Source organism: Myotis brandtii, unplaced genomic scaffold, assembly GCF_000412655.1.
Source record: "Myotis brandtii unplaced genomic scaffold, ASM41265v1 scaffold191, whole genome shotgun sequence".
Lineage (NCBI taxonomy): Eukaryota > Metazoa > Chordata > Mammalia > Chiroptera > Vespertilionidae > Myotis > Myotis brandtii.
This window is the reverse complement of record NW_005357115.1, coordinates 7207074-7233411: the sequence shown is the minus strand read 5'-3', so window position 1 is coordinate 7233411 and position 26338 is coordinate 7207074. Positions and strand designations below refer to the sequence as shown.

At 39.4% G+C, this 26338-nt stretch overlaps 1 protein-coding gene across 1 annotated transcript in view; it reads right to left on the bottom strand.

The window, feature by feature from the left end:
* MSH2 (mutS homolog 2) overlaps nt 1–26338 on the bottom strand; it is a 56998-nt gene that overhangs the window by 15080 nt on the left and 15580 nt on the right. Inside the window, exons 4-8 of the mRNA XM_005864805.2 lie at nt 25410–25556; nt 21078–21227; nt 19535–19668; nt 11981–12180; nt 8720–8829 (exon numbers count right to left, since the gene is read on the bottom strand). Of these exons, the coding sequence (XP_005864867.1) occupies nt 8720–8829; nt 11981–12180; nt 19535–19668; nt 21078–21227; nt 25410–25556 (741 nt within the window). The remainder of the gene's footprint in view (nt 1–8719; nt 8830–11980; nt 12181–19534; nt 19669–21077; nt 21228–25409; nt 25557–26338) is intronic.

The window sequence follows — 26338 nt, the reverse complement described above, 5'->3', positions numbered from 1 at the left end:
CTACTTGTAGGAATTCAAATTAAGGAAATAATAAACAGAAGCAAAACAATACATGAATGAATAAAATATGTGCGGATTTATTTGTTACAGTGAACCCCAGAAATAATAAAACATCAAGTATTTGCATAATGGTACATCAATAAAATATTGTATGATTACTTAAAAAGACAATGAAGATGATCTGGAAATAAGGACCAAGGCTTATGATAACTCCAGGGGGGAAAAGTAATGCTATAATGGTGGACAGATAACTGATACTGCCTCCTCCAATTAATTTAAGAAAAGTGAGGCAGAGGCAGGCCAAGTTCCTACCCTCTTCCCCACCTTCCAGAAACCCAATGGTGAGTCAAAAAAAACCTTGAGAATTCTTACTAATAATCCTAAATCTGGAGACAAGAAAATTAAATTAAATATCCTTACATTTTCCTTCCCTGGATGGGGGAATACTGCTTTGAACATGCTGCTAGGGAGATGCGAGTGAAACAAGGGAAAAGTAAATGAGCTCTAACTTACTAAAATAAATACTCTAAGGACCACATGCCAAATTAAGTGCCCTTCAGCAATAACTCACCACTCCCAAACAATCTGGGATAATGAAATATACCACCAGCCCTAGCTGGTTTGGCTCAGTAGATAGAGCGTCAGCCTGAAGACTGAAGGGTCCCGGGTTCGATTTAGGTCAAGGGCACATGCCCGGGTTATGGACTTGATCCCCAGTAGGGGGCGTGCAGGAGGCAGCCGATCAATGATTCTCTCTCGTCATTGATGTTTCTTTCTATCTCTCGCTCTCTCTCCCCCTTCCTCTCTGAAATCAATAAAAATATATTTAAAAAAGAAGCAATATACCATTATATCAGACTTACACAAAGTCTCCCTCTCCCTTCCTCTCTGAAATCAATTTTACTGGGCATGTGTCTATCTTCTCTTTGTTGGATCCCTTCCCCCAGTGTTTTGCAGAAAATAGGCCAGTGGTTTGCTGGGGAGTGCAGTTACAACTTGGGTGAAGCTGTCCAAATGACATGCCTATAATGTCTGGCCTTCCCTTTGCTCCTTTCCTATTGTTATTAATTAGCTAATTATAACAGTATCAACTTCATTAATATGGAATGCCAGAGAACAGTGTGTATCACCCTCAAAATTTAGAAAAGTTGTAAATAAAATAATCAAGATTTGCTCAAGAATAAAGCTGAAGCCCTAACCGGTTTGGCTCAGTGGATAGAGTGTCGGCCTGCGGACTGAAGGGTCCCGGGTTCGATTCCAGTCAAGGGCATGTACCTTGGTTGCAGGCACATCCTCAGTGGGGGGTGTGCAGGAGGCAGCTGATCGATGTTTCAGAAACATCGATGAGAGAGAAACATCGATCAGCTGCCTCCTGCACACTCCCCACTGGGTATATGCCCGCAACCAAGGTACATGCCCTTGAGTGGAATCGAACCTGGGACCCCTGAGTCCCCAGGCCGATGCTCTATCCACTGAGCCAAACCGGTTAGGGCAATAAAATATACATTAAAAAAAAAAAGAATGAAGCTGAAAAACATACTCTTATTGAGCATGAAATAATAACTCAAGGACTATAATATCCTATAACCTTTCTTTAAAACAAAACAAAACAAAACAAAAAACCCTAACCTGAGAAACAAATCTAGCCCAATAAAAGTGAAATCAAACTTTTTATTTTATTTTATCTTAGAGAGAGGGGGAAAGAGAAACATCAAGTGAGAAACATCAGTCGAAGTGAAATCAAACTTTTTATTTTATTTTATCTTAGAGGGAGAAAGAGAAACATCAAGCGAGAAACATCAGTCAGTTGCCTTTCACATGTGCCCCAACCAGAGATTGAACCCGCAACGTGGGCATGTGCCCTGACCGAAATTGAACCTGCCATCTTTTGGTGTATTGGGAGGATGCTCCAACCAACCGAGCCATACCAGCCAAAGCAGAAATCAAACATTTTAAACCCAGAAATGAAGAAGCCATGGCAAAAGGACTAACGGTGAGCATGAAACCATTTACATGTAAATATAAACATTAAACAACCCTGAAAATTGGAATTCTACCTACAGACATATTGTGCATATTTTAGACCTGGACAATGTAAAAATAAAACCATTAAAAACCAAGAAGTAAAAACCAAGACAACAACAACAAAAACACACACACCAAAAAACACAAGACAACAACAACAACAAAACACCAAGAAGTATGAGGCTCTTAGAGAGGCACATAAGACAGTGCTTAGTGCTCAACTTTCACAGCAGGGCATTAATACTGTCCAAAATTGAAACATGTCATTGAAAGAAATTGCCTATCTCTTCATATTTTTTTTCTAATTTAGTTTCTTTAACTATCTTTTAGGTTATTTTTCCTCTCTTGTGGTGAAAATCATTCATTTGAAGCTCAACAATTCCTTCCATAAATTTTTTTTTGTTATACTGAAAAACATTAAGCTGAATTCTTTTATACATCTGTCTGTATATAACCATAAAAAGATCATTAGCTGTCTCTCAATGGAGGCACTACTGGCATTTTGAGTGGGACAATACTTTGTTGTAAGGAACTAAAACACAAAATTTCAAAACCTGTCCCCAAAACCCTCAATATTACCCATACTTGAAAACAGACTAGGTCTAGCTGGTTTGGCTCAGTGGATAGAACATTGGCCTGCAAACTGAAGGGTCCCAGGTTCGATTCTGACCAAGGGCACATGCCCGGGTTGCAGGCTCAATCCCCCGTAGGGGGCATGCAGGAGGCAGCCAATCAATGATTCTCTCTCATCATTGATGTTTTTCTCTCTCTCCCCCTCTCCCTTCCTTTCTGAAATCAATAAAAAGGTATTAAAAAAAAAAAAAGAAAGGAAAAGACTAAATAGTAATTCAGTTATTTCTGGGTGATAGATGTGGGAGACACTTTAAGCTTTCTTTCTTTCTGCATAATTTGAATGCTTTATATAGACAACAGTTTTACAATAGTGTTTTATTTGTACAGATAACTATAAGCAAAAATGTTGACACCTTTTGAGTTAATTTTAGGTGGAAAATATGAATACTTCCTTCTTTTTTATTTTTGTTCCCAAGAACATTTTAAAGCATTTATATACATTATCTTTACAACTTACATATATTCATACAATAATGTTGTACCAGGATCATGCAATTGCATTTTTTAAAATTTATTTTATTTTTCTGTCCCAGTATTTTCAATAAAAACTTATCTAAAATTACTACTTTTCCAACAGTAGATAAAATAAATAAGTGTATGTGAAAACTAATATTCAAAGATAACTTGGTCCACATACTGTATAGAAAGGTTTAAAAATTTAATACTCTCACTGAATCATCCGATCTAACTGAAAATGTTTATATTTTGTGAAAAATCATTGCTTCTTTTTGAACCTTGTCTTGGGATGGTTTTGATCTACATTTACTTCAAAAATAGAAAATCTTTCTATATGATTTATGGAAAGCAGCCACAAAAATACCTTAAGCATTATGTACAAAGCTAAGCCTAGAAAAAAAATTAACTCAGCCATTCATGTAAATGGCTGTTCCCTTCACCACATGAACTCTCAAGTGCACAGCTGAAAAACACGAGTGAAGCTTTCAGAAAAGATACATGAAGCAACTGATAGCCTCTTGAGTTTCCCAAAGTAGTTCTAAGTCATCTAATTTAGATGGCTAAATTCATTACAAATATCTACAACGACAGTGAAGGGCTGAGTTCACTTATGACCTGAGACAAGTGTAAAGGTTTATAACTGAGAATAAAGATATTATATACTAGGAATCTTGTTCATTTAAAAGAGAGAATCATATCATAAAACATGAAAGCCTATAGTTACAGCACAGTATCTTAGCAGGCAACAGCTGGTGATGTATACAACAGTTGTTTCCCTCCTTCCCCCTTCCTGATAGGGTAGTGCTCTTCTGAGTATCTCCACCCCTGGTTTATCTTAGGCCAATCATCAGTAGTTTTCCTGGCCTCAATCACTGCTTAAATGATTCCATCAAAGTATTGCAGGGCTTTTACTTGAAATGTTGCACAAATTGCTACTGGTACATAGCCATCCTAGGACCAAATGAGGACCCATTAAAATCACAAAAGATAGAACAAATCAAAAAATTAGTTCTGGAGACAAGAATTCCATATCAAGATGATGATGCTTCAGGGATTCCAGCCTATCCCTACTTTGGAAGAATCAGCTAACAGCCTCTCTGTTCTAGCCTTGGATCCCTTGTCTCCCTTAGATCAGGCAGGGAGAGACTTCCATACCCTATACAGGCAGGGAACATGGCCTTTGCCAGCAGGAAGCAGTTACAAAAGACAGACCCCCCCCCCCCCCCCCTCCTCCATCACTCCTGAATGATTTCAGGGATGGAAGTCTCTGAGGGGGAATGAGACAGACTAGTAAACCAGGACAAGTGGAATAGGGAAAATGACCCTGATAGTTAAATGGCCAAGCAGTTTACAGCCATCTAGTAAATCACAAAATCCTACCTTCTGTAACCAAGGACACTTAAGAGTAAATGGTTTACACTTCTCCTCCCCAACCAGAGGGTAAATAGCTAAATCATGCTACTCAGGGTAACAGCAGAAATCCAATTAGTGCCATGTGTGCCAATCACACCCAAGGACAGATGAAGTAAGGGAATAAATCTCATTGTGGTGCATCAGTATAAAGCTGAAGATATTCTGTTGAGATCCTCCCCAAAGCTCCAGCCTTTGAAACCCTCAAGATGAATGATCCAGGGTGTGCAGTGCACTCTCCTTTCCAGGAGCATGCCTGCACCTTTCCCCTCTCCTTATTCCCTCCAATTATTCTACCTTTGCCTTTCTCTCTCCTAAGCTCCAAGGGACCTCCTTCTGCCTCTGTAACTTGTTTCCTAAGCCCACACTTTCCAGCTGGCTCACTTCTACTACCTCTGTAACTTTCTAAATAAACTTTCTCTCATAATTTGAGTTCCTGGCTCTGAATTCTTTCTTTGCCAAACTCAAGACAAGTTCCAACATCACCGGTAACAACTGCTGTCATTCTGTCACCAACATTGTTTAGTTGCCAACATCACCGGTAACAGTTGGATTTATACAGTCAAAATACTGCATGACAGGAAGGCAGGGAGGGAGGAAGTACATGAAAAGGCATAATATAAAGTAAAAGTATCCAAGATTTTATCATCCTGCTATCTGCTATAATTATCACAGTAGTGGCTAATATACTGCACATAATGAAAACAAACTGTTTATTGCAGGAATACAGCTTTTACTGTTCAGTGTGGGGAGGGGAATAGGGTGGTCCTAAAAGGTAGGACATCTTTTGGGCAGGCTGTGAAGGTGTGAATATGATAACCCAGATAAAAAGATAGCTACAGCCCTAGTTGGTTCGGCTCAGTGGATAGGGCGTCAGCCAACGAACTGAAGGGTCCCAGGTTTGATTCCAGTCAAGAGCACATGCCCGGGTTGCAGGCTCAATCCCCAGTAGGGGGTGTGCAGGAGGCAGCTGATCAATAATTCTCTCATCATTTATGTTTCTATTTCTCTCTTTCCCTCTCCTTTCCTCTCTGAAATCAATAAAAAATATGTTAAAAAAGAAAAATAAAGATAGCTACAGCCTGGCCTGCATGGCTCAGTGGTTGAGCGTCGACCTATGAAGCAAGAGGTCACGGTTCGATTCCCAGTCAGGGCACATGCCCAGGTTGCAGGCTCAATCCCCAGTGGGGGACATGAAGAAGGCAGCTGATCAATGATTATCTCTCATCATTGATGTTTCTATCTCTCTCACCCTCTTCCTTCCTCTCTGAAATCAATAAAAATATTTTTTAAAATAAATAAAAAATAAAGATACCTGCATGGGGATCTTTAATAAAGGACCTGTACATTGATAGAGGGGCTACAAATTTTAAGAAACTCTTAAACATTCTCAACTATACAAACTAATTTTGGCCAGATATTGCCCATGATGGTCCAAGAGTACAGCATTACAGGTAGGCTACAAACTGTTGTGAAGAAAGTCACATACTCATTTCTCAATTGCACTAGTAGTTTATTAAGCAAGTAGTCCCCAGACAAGCAGTACCATTTGGGGACATATTTAAAATACAAATTCTCCAGCCTCACCCCAGACCTATAAGAATCTGATTCTGGGGTCAGAGTCCAGCCATGTGTTTTAATAAGCCCATCAGGTGACTCTGATACATGCTTAGCTTGAGACCCACAATATTAAGGCAAGGAGATAGCAAGCTCAAAGAACAAAGGTGACCACAAAGGGCAGCATTTGCCTTGCTTCTGGGATCCTTCAAGTGTGCGCAGCTGCAGTGACAGTGAAAAGCTCAATTCTTGCCTTCCCACCTCCCTATTTTACTCAGAATTTTTGTTCACCATCAAGAACTACACCTTCAGAAGATTTCATTTAAAGTAATGTTTACAAATATCCAACTCAGTCCAATCAAAGGCCACATCCTTAGCTACAGAGGGATGGTAATGATTTGCATCCAAATGTCTCTGAAACAGTATTTCTGCCTTCCACTGATCTAAAAGTTTGTACATCTGAGGAGAACCAAAATGGTTGGCACTCACCACCTCCCACACCACATCAAAATTACAATAAAAATACAGAACAACCATCATTCAGAACCGCCTGAAATCTGACTGAATGAAAGTCCTACCGGAGACTGGTAGGAGGGGTGGAGGAGTGGAAACAGGCTTGGTCTGACACCCACATGTGGCATTTTTTTCAATTAGGAGGGGTATCTTGGCTGTGGAGGCCTCCCATGAGGACCAAGGGGTCCCAGCCCACACCAGACCCCCAGCCCAGGGTTCCAGAGCAGAGAAGCTCCTGTAACTTCGGGCTGTAAAAACCAGCAGGGATTGTGGCTGAGTGACACGGAGGCTGCTGGAGACCCAGGCAGTTCCTCTTAAAGGGCCAGCACATGAATTTACACTGACTCCCTCTCTGAGCTTCAGGGCTGGGGCAACAGCTAGGAGGGCAGGGGAGGATCCAGGGACATATGGGGAGGAATTGGATTGTCTGGCATCAGAGCAAGAACTCAGGGGCAGCTATCTCCCAGACAGGGGTGCTTGGAGGGGTAACTGTTCCTATGCTGAGACCTCCCGTCTCAGAGCTGACTGGCAGCCATATCTGAGTTTCCATTAGCCTGGCTCACACAGTTCACTCTACCCTGGTGATTCCCTGAGACCCCGCCCCATCCGATTTGCAGCCTCACTCAAGATGTTTGCAATGGTTTTTCTATATGAATGGCCTGTCCTGGCTCAGGCTTCTGACTTTCCTAAAATCTTGCCAACAAGCAGCAGCTGGCATCAGCATGCCCCCTATCTATCAATAAGAGGCACAAGACAGCTTGGACTCACCTGGGCACTTCCAAGCCCAACACAGTAGCAGCCATCTGCAGATCTCTCTATAGCTCCTGCTGGGTGGCCCCAGGAAGTGGCTGACTTTGCACCTCCTGGGAGGCCCCAGCCAGTGCACCTGGTAGACAGCTTCTTTCCATACCAGATTACAAATGCTACACATCCATGAGTGACGCACTCAAGGGGCAGTCTCAGTGAGCACCAAAGCCCCACTGAAGCAAGTACTGCTCCACAGGGGTGTCTCCTGCACAGCAGCTGATCCTCACAGCCGATTGGCCCAGAGGTCAATTCCTCCCACTGACGCCAACAGCAATCAAGGCTCAACTACAAGACTGTGCACACAGCCCACACAGGGGTACACAGAGTGCGCAGCTCAGGTGATTGGGGAGGCTGAGCCACTGGGCCCTACAGGACACCTTACTACACAAGGCCACTCTACCAATTCCAGGAGACAAAGCAGCTCTACCTCATAGAAACAAACACAAGGAAGCAGTCAAATGTGGAGACAAAGAAACATGTCACAAATGAAAGAATAGAAGAAATCTCCAGAAAAAGAACTAAATGACTATAATTTTCCTTCTCTCTTGGAGTTAATAAAACTCAGCTTGCATATGTGAAATCTTTTGTTTGTGAGGTTTCCTTTACCCAATATTCATTTCCTCTTTTTTTTTTAAAAAAAATATATTTTATTGATTTCTTACAGAGAGGAAGGGAGAAGGATAGAGAGTTAGAAACATCGATGAGAGAGAAACATCAATCAGCTGCCTCCTGCACACTCCCCACTGGGTATGTGCCCACAACCAAGGTACACGCCCTTGACCGGAATCGAACCTGGGACCCTCGAGTCCGCAGGCCGACGCTCTGTCCATTGAGCCAAACCGGTTAGGGCTTCATTTCCTCTTTTAATCTTAATTTTCATCCACTGAAATAATTATTTTTTTTTAAAACCCACAAACTTTTTCCCATCACTTAATACATTGTTTGCGGGTAGTTTTTATCGCGCGCTAACAGGTGGCGCGTGGCGCGGGCCATTTTTGCTAATTTTTTTGCGCAAATGGCAACGTTCAGTAAAATTACGATAACTTTAGTTTACGTATTTATACGTTACCCGCATTCTACCGCTAGTCTATAAAAAACTTATTAATACGTATCCCGAGCTCTACTTACTACCAGTCAACGTAAAACGTATAAATACGTTTCCCGCATACAATGTGTTTTAATCTTACGTCAACTATCTCAAAGGAGCCTCACAGAAGTGCCAAAATTAAAGACTAAAGGGAGAAATCTGGAAAAGGGTAGCTATGCCTTTGCTTTTCAAAAATATTATGCTGCTTGAATTAAAGAGCATATTGCATACCTGATCCATATCTAAAGTTGTTTCTATCATTTCCTGAAACTTGGAGAAATCAGACCGAAGATCAACAAGAGGATTCACAAAAACTGCCAACAACAATGTCTGGTGTTTTCCTAAAAGAAATAAAAAAATATATAAACGAAAGTCCTATTTTTAAAAGTACAAACTACAGATCATAAAAATTTGACTGAGATAATGAGCATCATTTAATCCAAAAGCACAAAGAGCACAGCAGGTCTCCAAAGTTACTATTTACCCAGTTAGTCTAATTGTTTAGTACTTTTTTTTTCTTTAATATATCTTTATTGATTTCAGAGAGGAAGGGAGAGGGAATGAGAGATAGAAACATCAATGATGAGAATCACTAATTGGCTGCCTCCAGCATGTCCCCTAATAGGGATCAAGCCCGCAACCCAGGCATGTGCCCTTGACCGGAATCAAAGCCAGGACCCTTCAGTTCGCAGGCTGATGCTCCATCCACTGAGCCGAACCAACTAGGGCACTGTTTAGTACTTATTTTATAGAAAGGGAGAAATCTGGCACCCAAAGCTTCCTACTAATAAAACACGGCCTTTCCCGCCTGTCTCCCTCCTGAGGAGTACTAGAGATGCAGAGATGTGACATTAATTATAACTTAAAAAACTGCATTTTAAAAAAATATATTTTATTGATTTTTTTACAGAGAGGAAGGGAGAGGGATAGAGAGTTAGAAACATCAATGAGAGAGAAACATCGATCAGCTGCCTCCTGCATGCCTCCTACTGGGGATATGCCCGCAACCAAGGTACATGCCCTTGACCAGAATCGAACCTGGGACCCTTCAGTCCCCAGGCCGACACTCTATCCACTGAGCCAAACCAGTTAGAGCTAAACTGCATTTTTTAAATAGACTTAGTAACTCAAGTCATTAAAATGAAGTATCTCTAACGTACCTTATATCCCTAATTTCCATTAGTAATACTACAATGTTCCAATTAAAAGAGATTAAATAAGCCCTGGCTGCTGTGGTTCAGTTGGTGGAACATCCTCCCATGCACCCCAGACAGAGCACATGCCCACGTTATAGGCTCAATCCCTGGTGGGGAGCATGCAGGAGGCAGCCAATCGATGTTTCTCTCTCCCTCTCCCTTCCAAAGCAATAAAAAAAATTTAAAAAGAAAAAGAAAAAAGGCATAATATGGCCAAGAAATTCTAGTTTTAATAATGTATTAACAGAATAAAAAAAAAACAAAATGCCAGGGAGGTACACAAACCTTTTAAAGAAGTTCCCGCATAGTAATTTCCCGTACTTTAAAATAATAGATGTTAGCTAACAATTAATTACAAAGAATGAATAATTTCTAAAGTAATTTCAAACAATAGAGGTTAAATTATGGCAACTAATAATTAGTATTATATACATGTTTATCTCACCAATATATTCTATTACATTTCTGCATGCAGCCAGTTCTAATGCAACTATGAAAATGAACTTTCTACACTGTTGCTGCCCTCTGCTGTCTCTGAATTTTTATTTTTTCAGGAATAACATTAAAATATCACTAAATCTATACTTATTTTGTATCCTGTCATCATAAAATTGTTTAATTCTATTTGCAAAAGAATAAAGCTTTCTCATAATATTGAAAGGTTTGTTTTAATAGTTGTAAGAGATGTTGATTTTTAACCTTGAAACTTAAAATGCTTTATATATTAGACATAAGACTCTTTAATTAATAATATATACTAGAGTCCCGGTGCATGAAAATTCATGCACTAGAGGGGGGGGCCCTCCAGACCGGCCTGCCCCCCCTCACAGTCCGGAGCCCTCAAGGGGTGGGAGGCGACCTCCGGTGCATGAAAATTCATGCACTAGAGGGGGGGGGCCCTCAGACCGGCCTGCCCCCCCTCACAGTCCAGGAGCCCTCAGGGGTGGGAGGCGACCTGGTGATCAGGGGAAGGGGACACCCCATCACACTTCTGCTGCTGCTACTGCCGGCAGCTCAAGCCTCAGCTGACCCTGGTTACCTGAGCCTCGGGCGGCCCTGGGTGGCTGGGCAGCTGCCATCCGAGGCTTGCCTACACCTCAGGCCGGCCCTGGGCAGCTGGGGGGCTGAGGGGACTGGGGGACTCCAGAGGCAGATACGCAGAGCGGCCAGGCCCACCTGGGGTAGGGCCTAGCCTTGCCGTGCGCCTGCCACCCCGGTAGGGCTGAGGGGACTGGGCGTCGCCATCTTTGAGGGTGTGGCAGCCAATTAGCACATTCCCTCCTTATTGGCTGTGGGTGCCGCCATTTTGTGACGGCATGAGGGTCAATTAGCATATTACCTCTTTATTAGATAGGATTTGCTGTAGAAACCTATGTTCACTTAAAAACTATGCTTGGAAGAGCAGATGATTTTATCCAATACTATCATTATTAACTACATGTGACTTTGCTCACTTTATTCTGAAAACTTCACTTTGACTTCACCTATTTGAGAGCAGAAGACCCTTTATCAACTTTTTTCACAAGTGTGCCAGTAAGGTTAATTCCAGCAGAACTGGAAATACACTGTGCTGCTTTCTTCAAATCATGGAAATAACCCCTGGTGAAGGCATGAAACATACTAATTGTGTGGTGTTGTAATCACTGCTCAGAGGATATTCAGGTGGTCAGTTCATCTTGCCAGCACTGTTTACTGTGACTGATGACTTGCACCTGGTGTCAGTGAGCACCTCAGAGGAGGCTCTGCTGGAGAAGCTAGATACAGGACAGGAATATGTACATGAGGCCAATAAAATAAGTATTTAGAAGTCCAGCCAAGACTCCATTTTAAGGTCCCTGTACACATTGGTGATACCTGATCTGAGAAAAAAAGTGTAATTCACCACAAACCTTTTTCAAGGACACTGGGAACCTGCACATGACCTCTCTGGCCCCCTTGCTATGAAGGCTTCAGGCTGTAATGCATGTCTTTACTTTAGTGCTACTGTTAGACTGAATCCTTTTCCTGTAGGCAAACTGTAGATTTGGGTCCTATGTGTCTTCTTTAGCAACTGTGCCCTGTTCAACGGCCACTGTTGGTGCAATAGGCCTATTAATAAACCCAGTAACCCTAGCATTCATTTCTAAAAAGCAAAAATTCTAAGTTGTCTCATGACTTCTGTAACGAGCTATAGGTCAATGTAAACCTATAATTAGAAAAATTTAGAGTTACCAGAACCACATTCGCTATATAAGGACAACACATTTGCTAAGTTTATCAAGAGTGAAGGAAAACAAAAACAAAATCATTTTGTTACCTTTATAGTTTTCCAGAGCCTGTATAACATTAGGGAGTTGATTTATACCCTGATAGAGTCGGTAACAATCTTGTAAATTTGCTGCTTGTCTTTGAAATTTCTTGGCAAGTCGGTTAAGATCTGGGAATCGACGAAGTAAATCTTCTTGTAAACACTGTCTCAATTCTGCATCTTCTACAAAAGCTTCCACTAAATTTAATCTGAAATAAATTACATTAGTATTAATTGTAAATATTTTAGTATAGAATTAAAATTTGTCAACAATATATAGAAGTTTCAACTAAATGAACTCAAAAACTCCATATGAGGAGTTTGAATTTATTCTGAAATATCAGCTTTTTATGGAAGATGGAAGGCTCTGTTAACACTGTAATGTAAAGAATTTCTAATGAATTGTTAACCAAACTAATGTTTAGTTGAATAGTATACTAGTAAGATAATAAAATATACCCAATTTGTTTAACTTTCATCAAACTGGCATTTCTTAAAAATAAGAATTTCATTATTGGGATATTACTGTTACTGACACATACTGCACATGTAAATAATTATTTTATTTTAAATCTTTATTGTTGAAAGCTTTACATATAGCCCTTTTCCTCCCATTGACCTCTTCTAGCCTGCCCCAGGCCTTCATCACCCTACTGTCTGTGTCCATGGGTTATGCACATAAGTTCTTTGGTTGATCTCTTCCCACCCACCCACCTGTCCCTGCCTTCCCTCTGAGATTTGACAGTCTGTTCCATGCTTCTATGGCTCTAGATCTATTTTGTTCATGTTTATTTTATTCATTAGATTCCACATATCAGTGAGATTATGTGATACTTGTCTTTCTTTGACTGGCTTATTTCATTTAGCCTAATACTTTCCAGATCCCTCCATGCCCTCTCAAAGGGTGACAATAATCTTAAATGAAAGAGATTTAAAATTCAAGAAGGTTGCCAAAACCAGTATTTATTCTATCAGAAATTTTATAAATTTTCAAAATGCATTCTAAAATTACCTGACAAAACAAAGGTAAAATTTTCTAATTAAAAAACTGAAATATGGCCCTAACCATTTTGGATCAGTGGATAGAGCATCAGCCTGCGGACTCAAGGGTCCCAGGTTCGATTCCGGTCAGGGGCATGTACCTTGGTTGCGGGCACATCCCTAGTGGGAGGCAGCTGATCGATGTTTCTCTCTCATCGATGTTTCTAGCTCTCTATCCCTCTCCCTTCCTCTCTGTAAAAAATAACTGAAATATGTTTGTTTCTTCCCAAAGTTAATAAATAAAATCTTAGCTTGTTTTAATAACTATAAAACATGCAGCTCATATTGCTTTTGCAAATTTTTGGAATCAGTGGCTTTCCATTTTTTTCACTGTAATCTACAGGAAGGATTATTTTCACATCATGACCCAGCACATGTATGCATAGATTCTGTAGGGAGCAGAATATGCCATTTCAAAATATGCCACTCTGGCATAAGAACTATTTTGAGCTAAAAACAACTAAGAAGCAGAAAAAAAAGAAAAGCTCTCTGTCTTCTACTTATTTGCATAAAAGCAGGACATCTATAATAATAAAAGCATAATATGCAAATCGACCAAACGGCCGAACAGCAGAACGACCGTCCGGACAACCATACTATGACACGCACTGGCACCAGGCCAGCCAAGGCAGGTGCAATGCGATTGGTCGGGGGGCCATCGCCACACGATTGCCCCGCAGATGGAGGCCCAGGCTACCGGCCGGAGTGGCGATCAATTGGGGGGCTCTGCAATCGATTGCCCCAAAGAGAGAGGCCCAGGCTACACGGCTGACTGCGCTGCAGCTGGTGGGTGGGGCCTCCCTCTGTGGGGCAATCAATCATGGGGCTCCCGGACTGCTAGAGGGAGCAGACTGGGCTGAGGGCGCCCCGCCCCCTCCCAAGTGCACGAATTTCGTGCACCAGGCCTCTAGTAAATCTATAAAGGTTCCCTTCACCTCCTTCCTTCTGTACCAGGAAGGACAAAAGTTAATCACCTTAGATGACTTTAGACGCATCTGGAGATGGCACCAGAGGAACCTACCTAACAAACTTTACTATTAGCTTCTCAAATAGTTGCCTTCCCACAATTTACAGCTGTAGAAACTCAATCTTGTCACTTCTTTAAAATTTTTTTGTTCCTTTGCTAAAATGTCATATACTAGTAAGCCCAAGTTCTAACCAACCCTGTTATTATTCATCTCTGAGTGTTCCCATGTGTAAACATAAGCTTTTGTTTTGCTCGTTAATCTGTCTTTTGTCAGTCCAATCCACAGGGCCCCAGCCAGATAACCTAGGATGATAGTAGAAAAAAGGAATTTCACTTCCCTACATAATTATAATAGTTGTCACAAAACAACACTTACTATATGTGATCCAGTGTTATTTTTCTATCGTATTTGACTTCTCAAAAATGCTGGTTATCACCCACTACACTAATTTCACAACCCACTACTGGTCACAATTTGCAGTTTGACAACAGTGTTGTAGATGTTACTGAAGTTAATAGCTGAGAGGTAAATTTTAATAATCAAAGGTAGGGAAAATGGCCCTGGCCAGTGGGGCTGTTGGCTGGACATCCTACTGTGCACTAAGAGGTTTTAGGGTTTGGGGCTCAATGCCCAGTGGGGTGGTGTGCAGGAGGCATCTGATCGATATTTCTCACATCAATGTTTCTCTCTCTCTCTTTCTCTCACCTCCCCTTCCTCTCTTTTTAAAAATCAATTTAAAAAATATATTTTTTAAATGGTAAGGGAAATAGCCATGGGAGCAGCAAATGACCCAAAGTCAGAAGGCTATCAGATGAGCAACCTGTTCCTTACATTTGTAAACTATATGAGCAGTAAATTAACCCACAGTGGCTTACGCAAGGATGGGGTAAGGAAACAAATTAGCTTTCTAAATCTTTTAACTATTTACTATCTCTCCATCAGCATTTATAATTCCTGCATCATCAAAATGTTTATCCAATATCCTATAATAAAGAGGTAATATGCAAATTGACCATCACGCCATTGCACAAGATGGCCGCCACAAGATGGATGGCAGGGGAGGGCAGTTGGGGGCAATTGGACCAGCAGGGGAGCAGTTAGGCTGGCAGGGGAGTGGTTAGGGGGTGATCAGGCTGGCAGGCAGAAGTTTTCACGGCTGGTGAGCGCAGTGGCGGTGGCGGGAGCCTCTCCCGCCTCCGCAGCAGTGCTAAGGATGTCCGACTGACAGCTTAGGGGAGTGGGCCTAATTCGTCAGTTGGACATCCCCTGAGGGCTCCCAGACTGTGAGAGGGCGCAGGCTGGGCTGAGGGACACCCTCCCCCCGCCAGTGCACGAATTTTGTGCACCAGGCCTCTAGTATTATATAAGGGAAAATTGTGCTGCCCCCAGAATGACATAATCCTATATAATAAAAAGCTAATATGCTAATTAGACCGAACAGCAGAACGACTGTCTGGACAACCTTCCGGAAGAAGCTGGGGCTGCAAGGGCTGAGCCCCTTGCACAAATTTTGTGCATTGGGCCTCTAGTTGTATATATTTAAAGCAGGATTTTGCAACCACAGCAATATTCTCATTATTTGTGGTAAGGGGCTGTTCTGTGGTGTTTAACAGCATCCCTGGCTTCTACACACTATACTGTCTCCAGAGTGACGACCAAAAATGTCTCTAGGTACTGCCAAATGTCCCCTGGAGGGAAAAATTGCACCAGGTACCACTGGTTTAAAGGAACTTGACTAAAAATTCACTTTTTAAAAGATGAAAATAAACAGAAAAATAACTAAAACTCTATAGAGAGTCAAGATAGTACCTAGGTAGCAGATACACTTGTTGTGGCAAATGCCAAATTAGTGGGAAAATAATCTGCTACCAAATTTGTATTATGACCCAGTCACTGAAGCTATAAACAAACATTGAGAATAATTCAGGCACTTACTGCTCCAGAAAAATTTCCCTCTTCCTTCTCTTTCTAAAAATCAATAAAAAATAATTTTTAAAGAGTATTAAGAAGTAAAACTCAAGGAAAGGAAAAGCTTCTAAAACACACAGGATAAGGCAACATACACAGCCCACTCAGTCTTTGGTTCAGGTATCATTAAAAGCCTAATAAATTGCTAGTTTCACAAGTCTATTCAGTATGACACTTCAAAATTAATTACAGTGTCAGTTTATGTTCTGGCTAACAGACTTTTTTTTTTAGTGATTGCTCTACTGACTGCTTCCATGACAATGCCATTTTTACATCACAATTTTAGAAGTACCGAAGTTACTGTTGGCATAGCATAAGTATATCTGTCAACCCTACTCAATAAAATTATTCAGCTGTACACAACTCGCTACATTAATTTTCAAATTGACTGAAATACAAGATAATGTTTTAGGGTCACCTAACTTCTAAAATTCCAACAGATTAACTCATGGAATTTTTGGTATTTTGAAAATCAACAGTCTGTCCTTTCTCATTAAGTAGCATTTCTGATTTTTCATTGTAAAAACATGACTGGAGCCCTAAACGGTTTGGCTCAGTGGATGTCGGCCTGTGGACTGAAGGGTCCTGGGTTCGATTCCGGTCAAGGGCATGTACCTTGGCTGCGGGCACATCCCCAGTAAGGGGTGTGCAGGAGGCAGCTGATCGATGTTTCTCGCTCATTGATGTTTCTAACTCTCTATCCCTCTCCCTTGCTCTCTGTAAAAATTCAATAAAATATATTTTTTTTAAAAAGTAGATTTAAAAAAACCAAACAAGACTGGAAGTTCATTACAGCATATTTACATGGCTAAGAACAAATCTGGTACCTAAAGAACAGCAATGATAAGTTTTGAGTCTCTTCTTTATCTTTTCTTCACATAGTTTAATGCAAGAAGAACCACTTATTTGATACATTAACTAACAAATATTCTGATAGGCCTAAGATAGAAGAAGACAGAGTATGGCAAGAAAAAAGAGAAATGCTTTCAAGGAATATTCAATCTAGTGGAGGACAAGGACATGTTCCATCTTTCAGTTAGTGCTGAGTAACAATGATATACAAAAGGCAATGAAATGTGATATGGATAAGAAAGCAAGGAATTCCCATGAGAGCTGGGAAACTTCATTCTGAAGTATTTCATTTGCCAATATTCTGAACAGTTGGGATTTATAGAGATAGGATTCTGGGGAAAATACTTGGGAGAGAGGGAAAGAGAGGCAACAGCAGAAACTTGAAAGAAGAGAAGCAAAGGATCCACTGAAAGAAAACCAAAGCAGAGAAGGAATAGGACAAAATTATCACTACAGGTAAAGTGGAAAGGCCCTTGGCTTTGGAAAGCAAAGGCGTTATTTCTTCTTCTGAGAAAGAGCCTCGAAGTGAAAAACTGAAAATACAGATACATTTTGAGATTGGAAGGATTAAAGTGGACATTATTTACTTAGAGGAAGGAGGCAGCTGAAGGCTTTCAGGGAAGGTAAAAACAATTTGGATTGGTCAGTGTATTGAGTCATGTAATAAAAGTAATACCAGGTGGCAATGAAAGCTAGATAGCTTGAAAGTACAATGGATCCAATCAACATTGGGTGACTTTCTCCAGCAACTTTTAATTGAAAAAGAAAGCTGAGGAGAGGTCAGTATGACAAAGGCCCATTAGGGCAAGAAATTCTATGGTCCCCAAGAAAGCACTGGGAAGAGAAATGCCTTTGCTGTGCAGGCTGGATTAGGAGGCAAATAAAACACAAAGGAGCTAGCAGATTAGCCCAGAGACCAGAATAAAGGAGTCTCCACTAAACTTGTTTTAGAAGTGGAGGCAACAGTGGCTGGGAAGCAATGAACTGGAAGTCCTCCTTGTTCTTCAGAAGCCCGAGCAGTGCTTCACTATTTCAAAGAAACTGCACTCACTGTATGACCTCCAGATCTCTGTCTGCACAGAATATTAATTCTAATTAAACATATCCTTGCATAAAAGGATAATATAACCTGGTAGGAAACTAGGGACCCTTTAAGTACACTGCCTCAAAAAACATAATATAGTATCGTATCACATAAGCACCACCACCATCTCTAAATTTACAGGAGTCATACTTTTATTTGTAGCTTATGTTTCTACTAAGACTGCTACATTAATCATATTAAATTTTATATATAAAAAGTGTTCACGAAAAATTTAAAAATGGAGCCCAGCGGTAGCTCAGTGGTTGAGCGTCAACCTATTAACCAGGAGGTCATAGTTTAATTCCTGGTCGGGGCACAGGCCTGGGTTGTGGACTTAATCCCCAGGATGGGGCGTGCAAGAGGCAGTTGATCAATGATTTTCTTTCATCATTGATGTTTCCACCTCTCTCTCCACTAACCTATGAACCAGGAGGTCATAGTTCAATTCCTGGTCGGGGCACAGGCCGGGGTTGTGGGCTTAATCCCCAGGATGGGGCGTGCAAGAGGCAGCTGATCAATGATTTTCTCTCATCATTGATGTTTCCACCTCTCTCTCCCCCTCCTTTCCTCTCTCTGAAATCAATAAAAATATAAAATAAAAACAAAAAGGCTAGCAAACAGCCCTGGCCAGGTGGTTCAGTTGGTTGGGGTGGTCTCTCGATGCGCCAGGGTTTCAGGTTCCATCCCTGGTCAGAGCACATAACAAGAATCAACCAATGAATACATAAATAAGTGGAAAAACAAATCAATGTCTCTCTCTCTTAAAAAAAAAAAATCAATTAAAAAAAACCTGCTAACTTAAGAATTGACTATATAAAATGATTCTATTCATACATACAGAGTTCAAAAACAGGCAAAACTAATTAAACTGTGAGGCCAGGACAGTGATTATTACTCTTGGACTAAGGAGGGGTAGTAACTAGAAGGAGAATCCAGGGAAGTTTCTGGGATGCTAGTTATGTTGTTTCTTGACTTATGTGTTGTTACACCAATGTATCTACTTTGTGAAAATTCATCAAGCACACTTAAGATTTGTGCTTTTATGTATATTATACTTCATTTAAAAGTTTTAAAATGATTACCTAAAACAAAAGAAAAATAAAATATACTCAAATTGCTAATTGTATTAGGGTAGAATGATTATATAATTTTCTTTTATATCCTCAATTTAAAAAATTATCTGAAATATATTTTTAGACTTAGTCCTTTCTAGAATAATCAAATACTTTCTATATGCCAGACCTTTTTCAAAGTACTTTATACATATTGACTCACCAAATCCTCAAAACAACCCTATGAATTTGGTATGTTATTGCTTCACTTTAAAGCTAAAGAAACTGTGACACTGAGGTTGAATAACTTGCCCAAGATAACAGCTAAAAAGTGGCAAAGCCATAATTTGAAACAAGGTACTCTAGCTCCCAAGTTCATGCTCTGAAACACTATCCATACCATCTCTCCAATAAAATTTCACTTTACAGTGAGAAAAACATAATTAAGAAAATACATTATTTAATCAATCTAAATAATTATCATTCTATTATTACTATTTAGTTCTCCATGAAGCTGGATGCTAAAAAAAATTGCATATAAGGATAAGGGGTATAATCAAATGGAGTAACTGAATGCCACTCAAAGTTAGTCAGATACCTCTCTTCTATTCTGTTCTTATCCATGAGAGGCTGCTTAATCCACTGGTTAACCAGTCTTTGTCCTTGTGGGGTTTTGCACTTATTCAGCAATGCAGCCAGAGACTGAGAGCCAGTGGTATCTTCAACAGAACCCTAGTAAACAAAAAATGAAAAAGAATGGCATTCTCATTAGTGAAAAATCTTACTATGCCATGAAAAATAATTTTGAGAACCAAGAACATTTAATATTCTTCAAATATTAAATAAGAAATCTGCACAAAAGTTCTTCCTAAAGTCAAATTTTCAACCCGTTAATCTGTATTTTCTGCTGTGTATTACCCAAACCAAAACCGCTTTGTATTTACTGCAGTTTTAGACATAAAACTTATTAATATGTAATTTTTAAAAAACTATATTAAAAATTATGTATAAAGTCAGGGCAAATACTGTTTATATAACTTACAACTAGACAAATATAGTAATTCAAGGGTGAGGTCCGAGCAGGCCAGGGTCAGGGAACAGTGTGCTTGGAGGGAGCAGGGGGAAGGGCAGGAAGGTGTGTATACTAATGCAAAACTACTTATTCAAGTATAATAATATTTCAAAATATTTAAGCTCCTTAGAAAGATTCTTCACACCCTAGCCAGGCTGACTCAGTGAACAGAGCATCGCAGGCCACAGGTTCAATTCCAGTCAAGGGCACACACCTCGGTTGCAGGATCAATCATGTGCCCCACTCGGGGCGCATGTGGAGGCAACCAATTGATTTGCCTCTCTTACATTGATGTTTCTCTTTCTCTTTCTCTCTCCTCCTCCTCCTCCTTTCCACTCTCTAAATATCAACAGAAAAATATCCTGGGGTGAGGATTAACAAAAAAGAAAGATTCCTCAGGGTATGTGAGAGGAAACATTTATAACCATTCAATGGTTCTTATTTTGAGACTTCTTTTTTAATAGTCATCTGTATATTGTATTGTGTTTTCACCACCACAATTCTTGTTCCATCACCACTTATCCTCCTTTACCCGTCTTCTACCTTCCCCACCCACTTTCCCTATAGTACTCACCATACTATTGTTATGTGTCTATGAATTTTACCATTCAATGTGGTCTTTTTTAATATGCATTCTTATTGAGTGAGACTTCTTTTTTAATAGTCATCTGTATATTGTATTGTGTTTTCACCACCACAATTCTTGTTCCATCACCACTTATCCTCCTTTACCCGTCTTCTACCTTCCCCACCCCCTTTCCCTATAGTACTCACCATACTATTGTTATGTGTCTATGAATTTTACCATTCAATGTGGTCTTTTTAAATATGCATTCTTATTGTGTTTTAGAGAGAAAAGGGAAAGGGAGAGAGAAACATTCATAGAGAAACACCGATCAGCTGCCTCCTGCACGCCCTCTACTGGGGATTGATCCCAAAACCTGGGCAAGTGCACTGACCAGAAATAGAACCTGCAAATTCTGGGTGCATGGGATGACACTCAACCAACTGAGCCTCATGGCCAGGGCATATCTTTCAATGTTTTCAATCCATGTATTATTTTATTTACCTGGAAAAGGTTAAGGGCTCTGACTGCTGCAATATCCAATTTCATGTACTGGTGAAAGTCAAAAGTAGTCAGTTCAAACTGTCCGAAGTTTGAATCATCTGACAAGAGTTCTAAAAACTTGATAACTGCAGACAATGATGCAACTGCAACCTAAGATTAAGAATATAAAAGATTGTCATCACTAGAATTCTAGAGATATTTTTTAAAGGCAATGGGAAAAAAAATTTTCAAGCACATCATTTTCCTTGGTGTTTCTTCCCAATCCAAACTAAGAAAATAAAAGTTTAAATAAATCTCTTAATATTAGAAAATGATTTTTAGAAAATGAAAATATACTATAATAGTAGCACTGTTCATAACAGCCAAAAATAGAAAATACTCAAATGCTCATTAAGAGCAAACTGGGTAAAGTCTGGCATGTTCAATGTTCACCCTAAGGAATACTACACACAATATAGGCACAAACAATCTGCAACTACATGCAATATGAATAAATCTCACAAACATAATACTGAATGAAAGAAACCAGACACAAAGAGCATATATAACTATATGATTCCATTTACATAAACAACAAAAACAGGCCAAACTAATCTACAGTCAGAGGTAAGAACCAGCTTACCCTGGGTGGCGGTAATGACTGAAGTTCATATACTCCTTATATGTATATTTAAATAAGAAGTTTAAATAAATTATTATATATATTCTGACTGCTGCACCAACCAGCTGTTCCTCTGGTCTCCCTCTCCTCAGGCCTCTCTCTTTCCTGAGACATAACAAAACTGAAATCAAGACAATTAATAATCCTACAATGGCCTCTATGTGTTCAAGTGAAAGGAAGGGTCCCCTGTCTCTCACTTTAAATCAAAAGCTAGAAATGATTAAGCTTAATGATGAAGGCATGTCAGAAGCCAAGAAAGGCCGAAAGCTAGTCTTCTTGTGCCAAACAGGTAAGCCAAGTAGTGAATGCAAAGGAAAAGTTCTTGAAGAAAATTGAAAGTACTACTCCAGTGAATACTTTAAATGAATGCTTTTAAATGAATGATTTTTAAAAAGCAAAGACTTTTTGCAAATATGGAGAAAGTTTTAGTAGTCCAGATAGAAGAGTAAACCAGTCACGTCCTTAAGCCAAAGCTTAATCCAGAGCAAGGCCCTAACTCTTGAATTCTATGAAGGCTGAGAGGTGAAGAAGCTGCAGAAGCCTGAAGCCTACAGAGGTTGGTTTATGAGATTTAAGGAAAGAAGCTCTCTCTGTAACAATAAAATCGCAAGGTACAGAGTGCTACTGTAGAAGCTACAGCAAGTTCTCCAATAGATCTAGGTAAGATAATGAATGAAGGTAACTACACTAAACACCACATTTTCAATGTAGATGAAACAGCCTTATATTGGGAAAAGATCCCATCTAAGACTTTCATAGCTAGAGAGAAGTCAATGCCTGGCCTCAAAGCTTCAAAGGACACACTGATTCCCGTTAGGGGCTAATGCAGCTGGTGACTAAGTTGAAGCCTATGCTCATTCACCATTCTGAAAATCTAGGGCCGATTATGCTGAATCTACTCTGCCTGTGCTCTAAAAATGGAACAACAAAGCCTGGATGACAGCACACCCGTACTGAATATTTTAAGCTCACTGTTGGGACTTATTGCTCAGGGGAAAAAAAGATTCGTTTCAAAATATTACTGCTGCCCTAGCCGGTTTGGCTCAGTGGTAGAGTGTCAGTCTGCAGACTGAAGGGTCCCAGGTTCCGTTCCAGTTGAGAGCATATGCCCAGGTTGCGGGCTCAATCCCCAGTAGGGGGCATGCCGGAGGCAGCTGATCAATGATTCTCTCTCATCATTGATGCTTTTATCAATCCCTCTCTCTCCCTTTCTCTCTAAAATCAATAAAAACATTAAAATATATATATTTTCCCCACTGACAATGCGCCTCATCACCCAAGAGCTCTGATGGCCGTATATTGAATTCCAGTTGAGAGCATATGCCCAGGTTGCGGGCTCAATCCCCAGTAGGGGGCATGCCGGAGGCAGCTGATCAATGATTCTCTCTCATCATTGATGCTTTTATCAATCCCTCTCTCTCCCTTTCTCTCTGAAATCAATAAAAACATTAAAATATATATATTTTTTTTTTTTTTCACTGACAATGCGCCTCCATCACCCAAGAGCTCTGATGGCCGTATACTGATTAGACTGATGTTGTTTTTATGCCTAACACAACATTCATTCTGCAGCCTACAGATTAAAGAATATTTTCAACTCTCAAGTCTTATTATTTAAGAAATACAGTTCATAACGCTATAGCTGCCATTAATAGTGATTCCTGTGATGGATTTAGGCAAAGTACATTTAAAGCCTTCTGGAAAGGACTCACTATTCTAAATATCATTAAGAACATTCCTAATTCATGGGAAAAGGTGAAAATAAACATTAACAGGAGTTTGGAAGGATGACTCAAACTCAAAGATGACTGAAAAGTTCAAGACTTCAGTGGAGGAAGTAATTGCTGATGTGGTGGAAATAACAGAACTAGAATTAGAAGTGGAGCCTGAAGATGTGACTGAATTGCTGCAATCTCATGATGAAACTTTTAACAGATGAGGAATTGATTCTTACCTATGAGCAAACAAAATGGTTTCTTGAGATGGAACCTACTCCTGGTGAAGATGCTGGGAAGACTGTTAAAATGACAGCAAAGGACTCCAATTTTGAAAGAAGTTCTACTGGGGGTAAAGTGCTATCAGATAGTATTGCAAGGTACAGAGAAATCATTAATGAAAGAAAAAGTGAATCAATGTGGCAAACTTCATTGTGTTCTTATTTTAAGAAATTTCAACAGCCACAGTTAGCAGCAATCAAAATCAAAGCAAGACCCTCCACCAGCAAAAAGATTACAACTCCCTGCAGGCTCAAATAATAGCAATATTGCATGTTAGCAATAAAGTATATTTTAATTAAGGTATGTGCTATTTTTAGGTATAATAGACTAGAGTATAGTGTAAACTATACTCTATATAGAGTATAGTGCACTTAATAGACTATAGTGTAAACATAACTTTTATAAGCAATGGGAAACAAAAAAATGTGTGAGTCACTTTTTCACATATTCACTTTATGTGGTGGTCTAAACTGAACCTGCAATATCTCCAAGGTGTAACGGTACTGAACATAAAATAAGAAGTTCAGCAGAGCAAATGATAGCCCAACGACAAATTCTACTTATTGAAATATACTTGATACTAGATTCATTATAAATGAACATATTTTTCCTAATTGATAACATAGTTATCTTTCTGCCCTTGCCAAACTCTAACAAATGTATAAGGTTGCCACAAGAATCTCCTGTCACCAGAAGACACAGATAAAAAGTTTCTTGTACCCTAAAAGCTTCTTCATATTTTCAACAGAGAGATAAGTTTCTCTAATATTGAAATTATTGCTCATCCATACTGGCTTTTGATTATGTCACCAAAAAAAGGTAAAAAGGGTAAACTTAGTTTATAAGGACCAAACTATTATCTGATAATCACTGCAAAATCATGGTAGTCATAACAGTCTCAGGTCGTTCGAGTTTGAAATCTACTTTGAAAATTACAAAGTTTGTTCTGTCTTATTTAAAGATACAACAGAATTTTCCATTTTACTTCATTTTACTCCACAAACATCTTGTCAAGAGCTTCCAATATTTTACCATAAAAATACCTTTCCCAAGCCGTATCCACCTCAAAGAGTTGAACAGTAAGATAAACTTTAACCACTGAAAATGCCATAAATTACATTATTATGCATATTCAGTTCTACCACTGAAAACATTATAACTAGTGCCAATTTTTGAGCCAACTTGTTTAAATGTAATTTTTATTATGCAATTATTTTGTGCTGTATATATTTTCACCCCTGTACTTTCTAATCTCCATAACAATCCTTAAAGGCTGGTATTTTTAACCTTATTTAGCATGTAATGAAACTGCCTCTCAGAAGTAATTTATAAATGATTCTACAGCTTGTAAATTATAAAGCTTTGATAGGTCTTTTCCCCCCTCTAGTCAATAAGCTTTTTCACACACTTAAGTGACAGTAATCAGGCTCTTTCACATGAATCCAATAAAACTCTTTCTTGTCCCAGAGATATTTATGTAAATATTATAGAATTATGTTTAAGGTTATGTTTAAAATTTTCTAGTCATTTCCTTGAGTTTTTCTCAAGCTTCATCATAAAAATAAGCTTAATATCTGTGACCCACAGTTTAGGTTTGAGATATATGTGACAGAAGTAGCCTTCTTAAAAAGTCACTATTAAAATTAGGACAAATTCACATTGTAATTCACATACCTGATTCTCCATTTCTGGCAAGACAGCACTATTCACCTGTTCTCCCTTTTTGCCTTTCAACAACCGGTTAAGGTCTTGATAAATATCTTTTGTGGAAAAGTCAGCTCTTTTTCTTTCTGTGATCAGAATTCCTCCTCTCTGAATAACCTATTTTACAAGAAATATTTTAAATTACTTTGAGAAGAGCTGTAAGAAAAGGAAAACTGTAATACTGACAAATATAAAGTGACAATATCTAACAAATTATTAACCCACCTTAAATTTTCATACTACATGCAAGATATTGCTAAAATATATATGTATTAACAAGTATTTTAAAAATATATAAACTAGCCCAAGCTGGTTTGGCTCAGTGGATTGAGCGTCGTCCTGGGGATTTAAGGGTCCCAGGTTCGATTCCAGTCAAGGGCATATGCCCAGGTTGTGGGCTCGATCCCCAGTAGGGGGCATGCACGAGGCAGCCGATCAATGATTCTCTCTCATCATTGATGTTTCTATCTCTCCTTTCCTCTCTGAAATAAATAAAAATATATATTAAAATATATATATATATAGACATATATATATAAACTAAATTTTCATGGATATTTAAAATTATGTTCACATAAAGCTTTTAAAAAATATTCCCAAAGGTAAAAAAATCTTAACAGAGTAATACTCTTAGAAAATTGTTTAGATACTATCTATGCTAAAAATGCCCAGTTCTTATGGTATTTGAGGCCCACAAAAATAAAAGAACCCTTGGGCAATACAACAGCCCTTAAGAAATATCTAATAAACCATACACTTATACAAATGGCACAATCAAAATTTTGTTTAAAAAATCAGCTAGGCAGGGGAGGGAGGGGATAGAGAGCAACCAAAGGACTTGTATGCATGCACATTAGCATAACCAATGGACACAGACACTGGGGCGGTGGGGGCTTGCC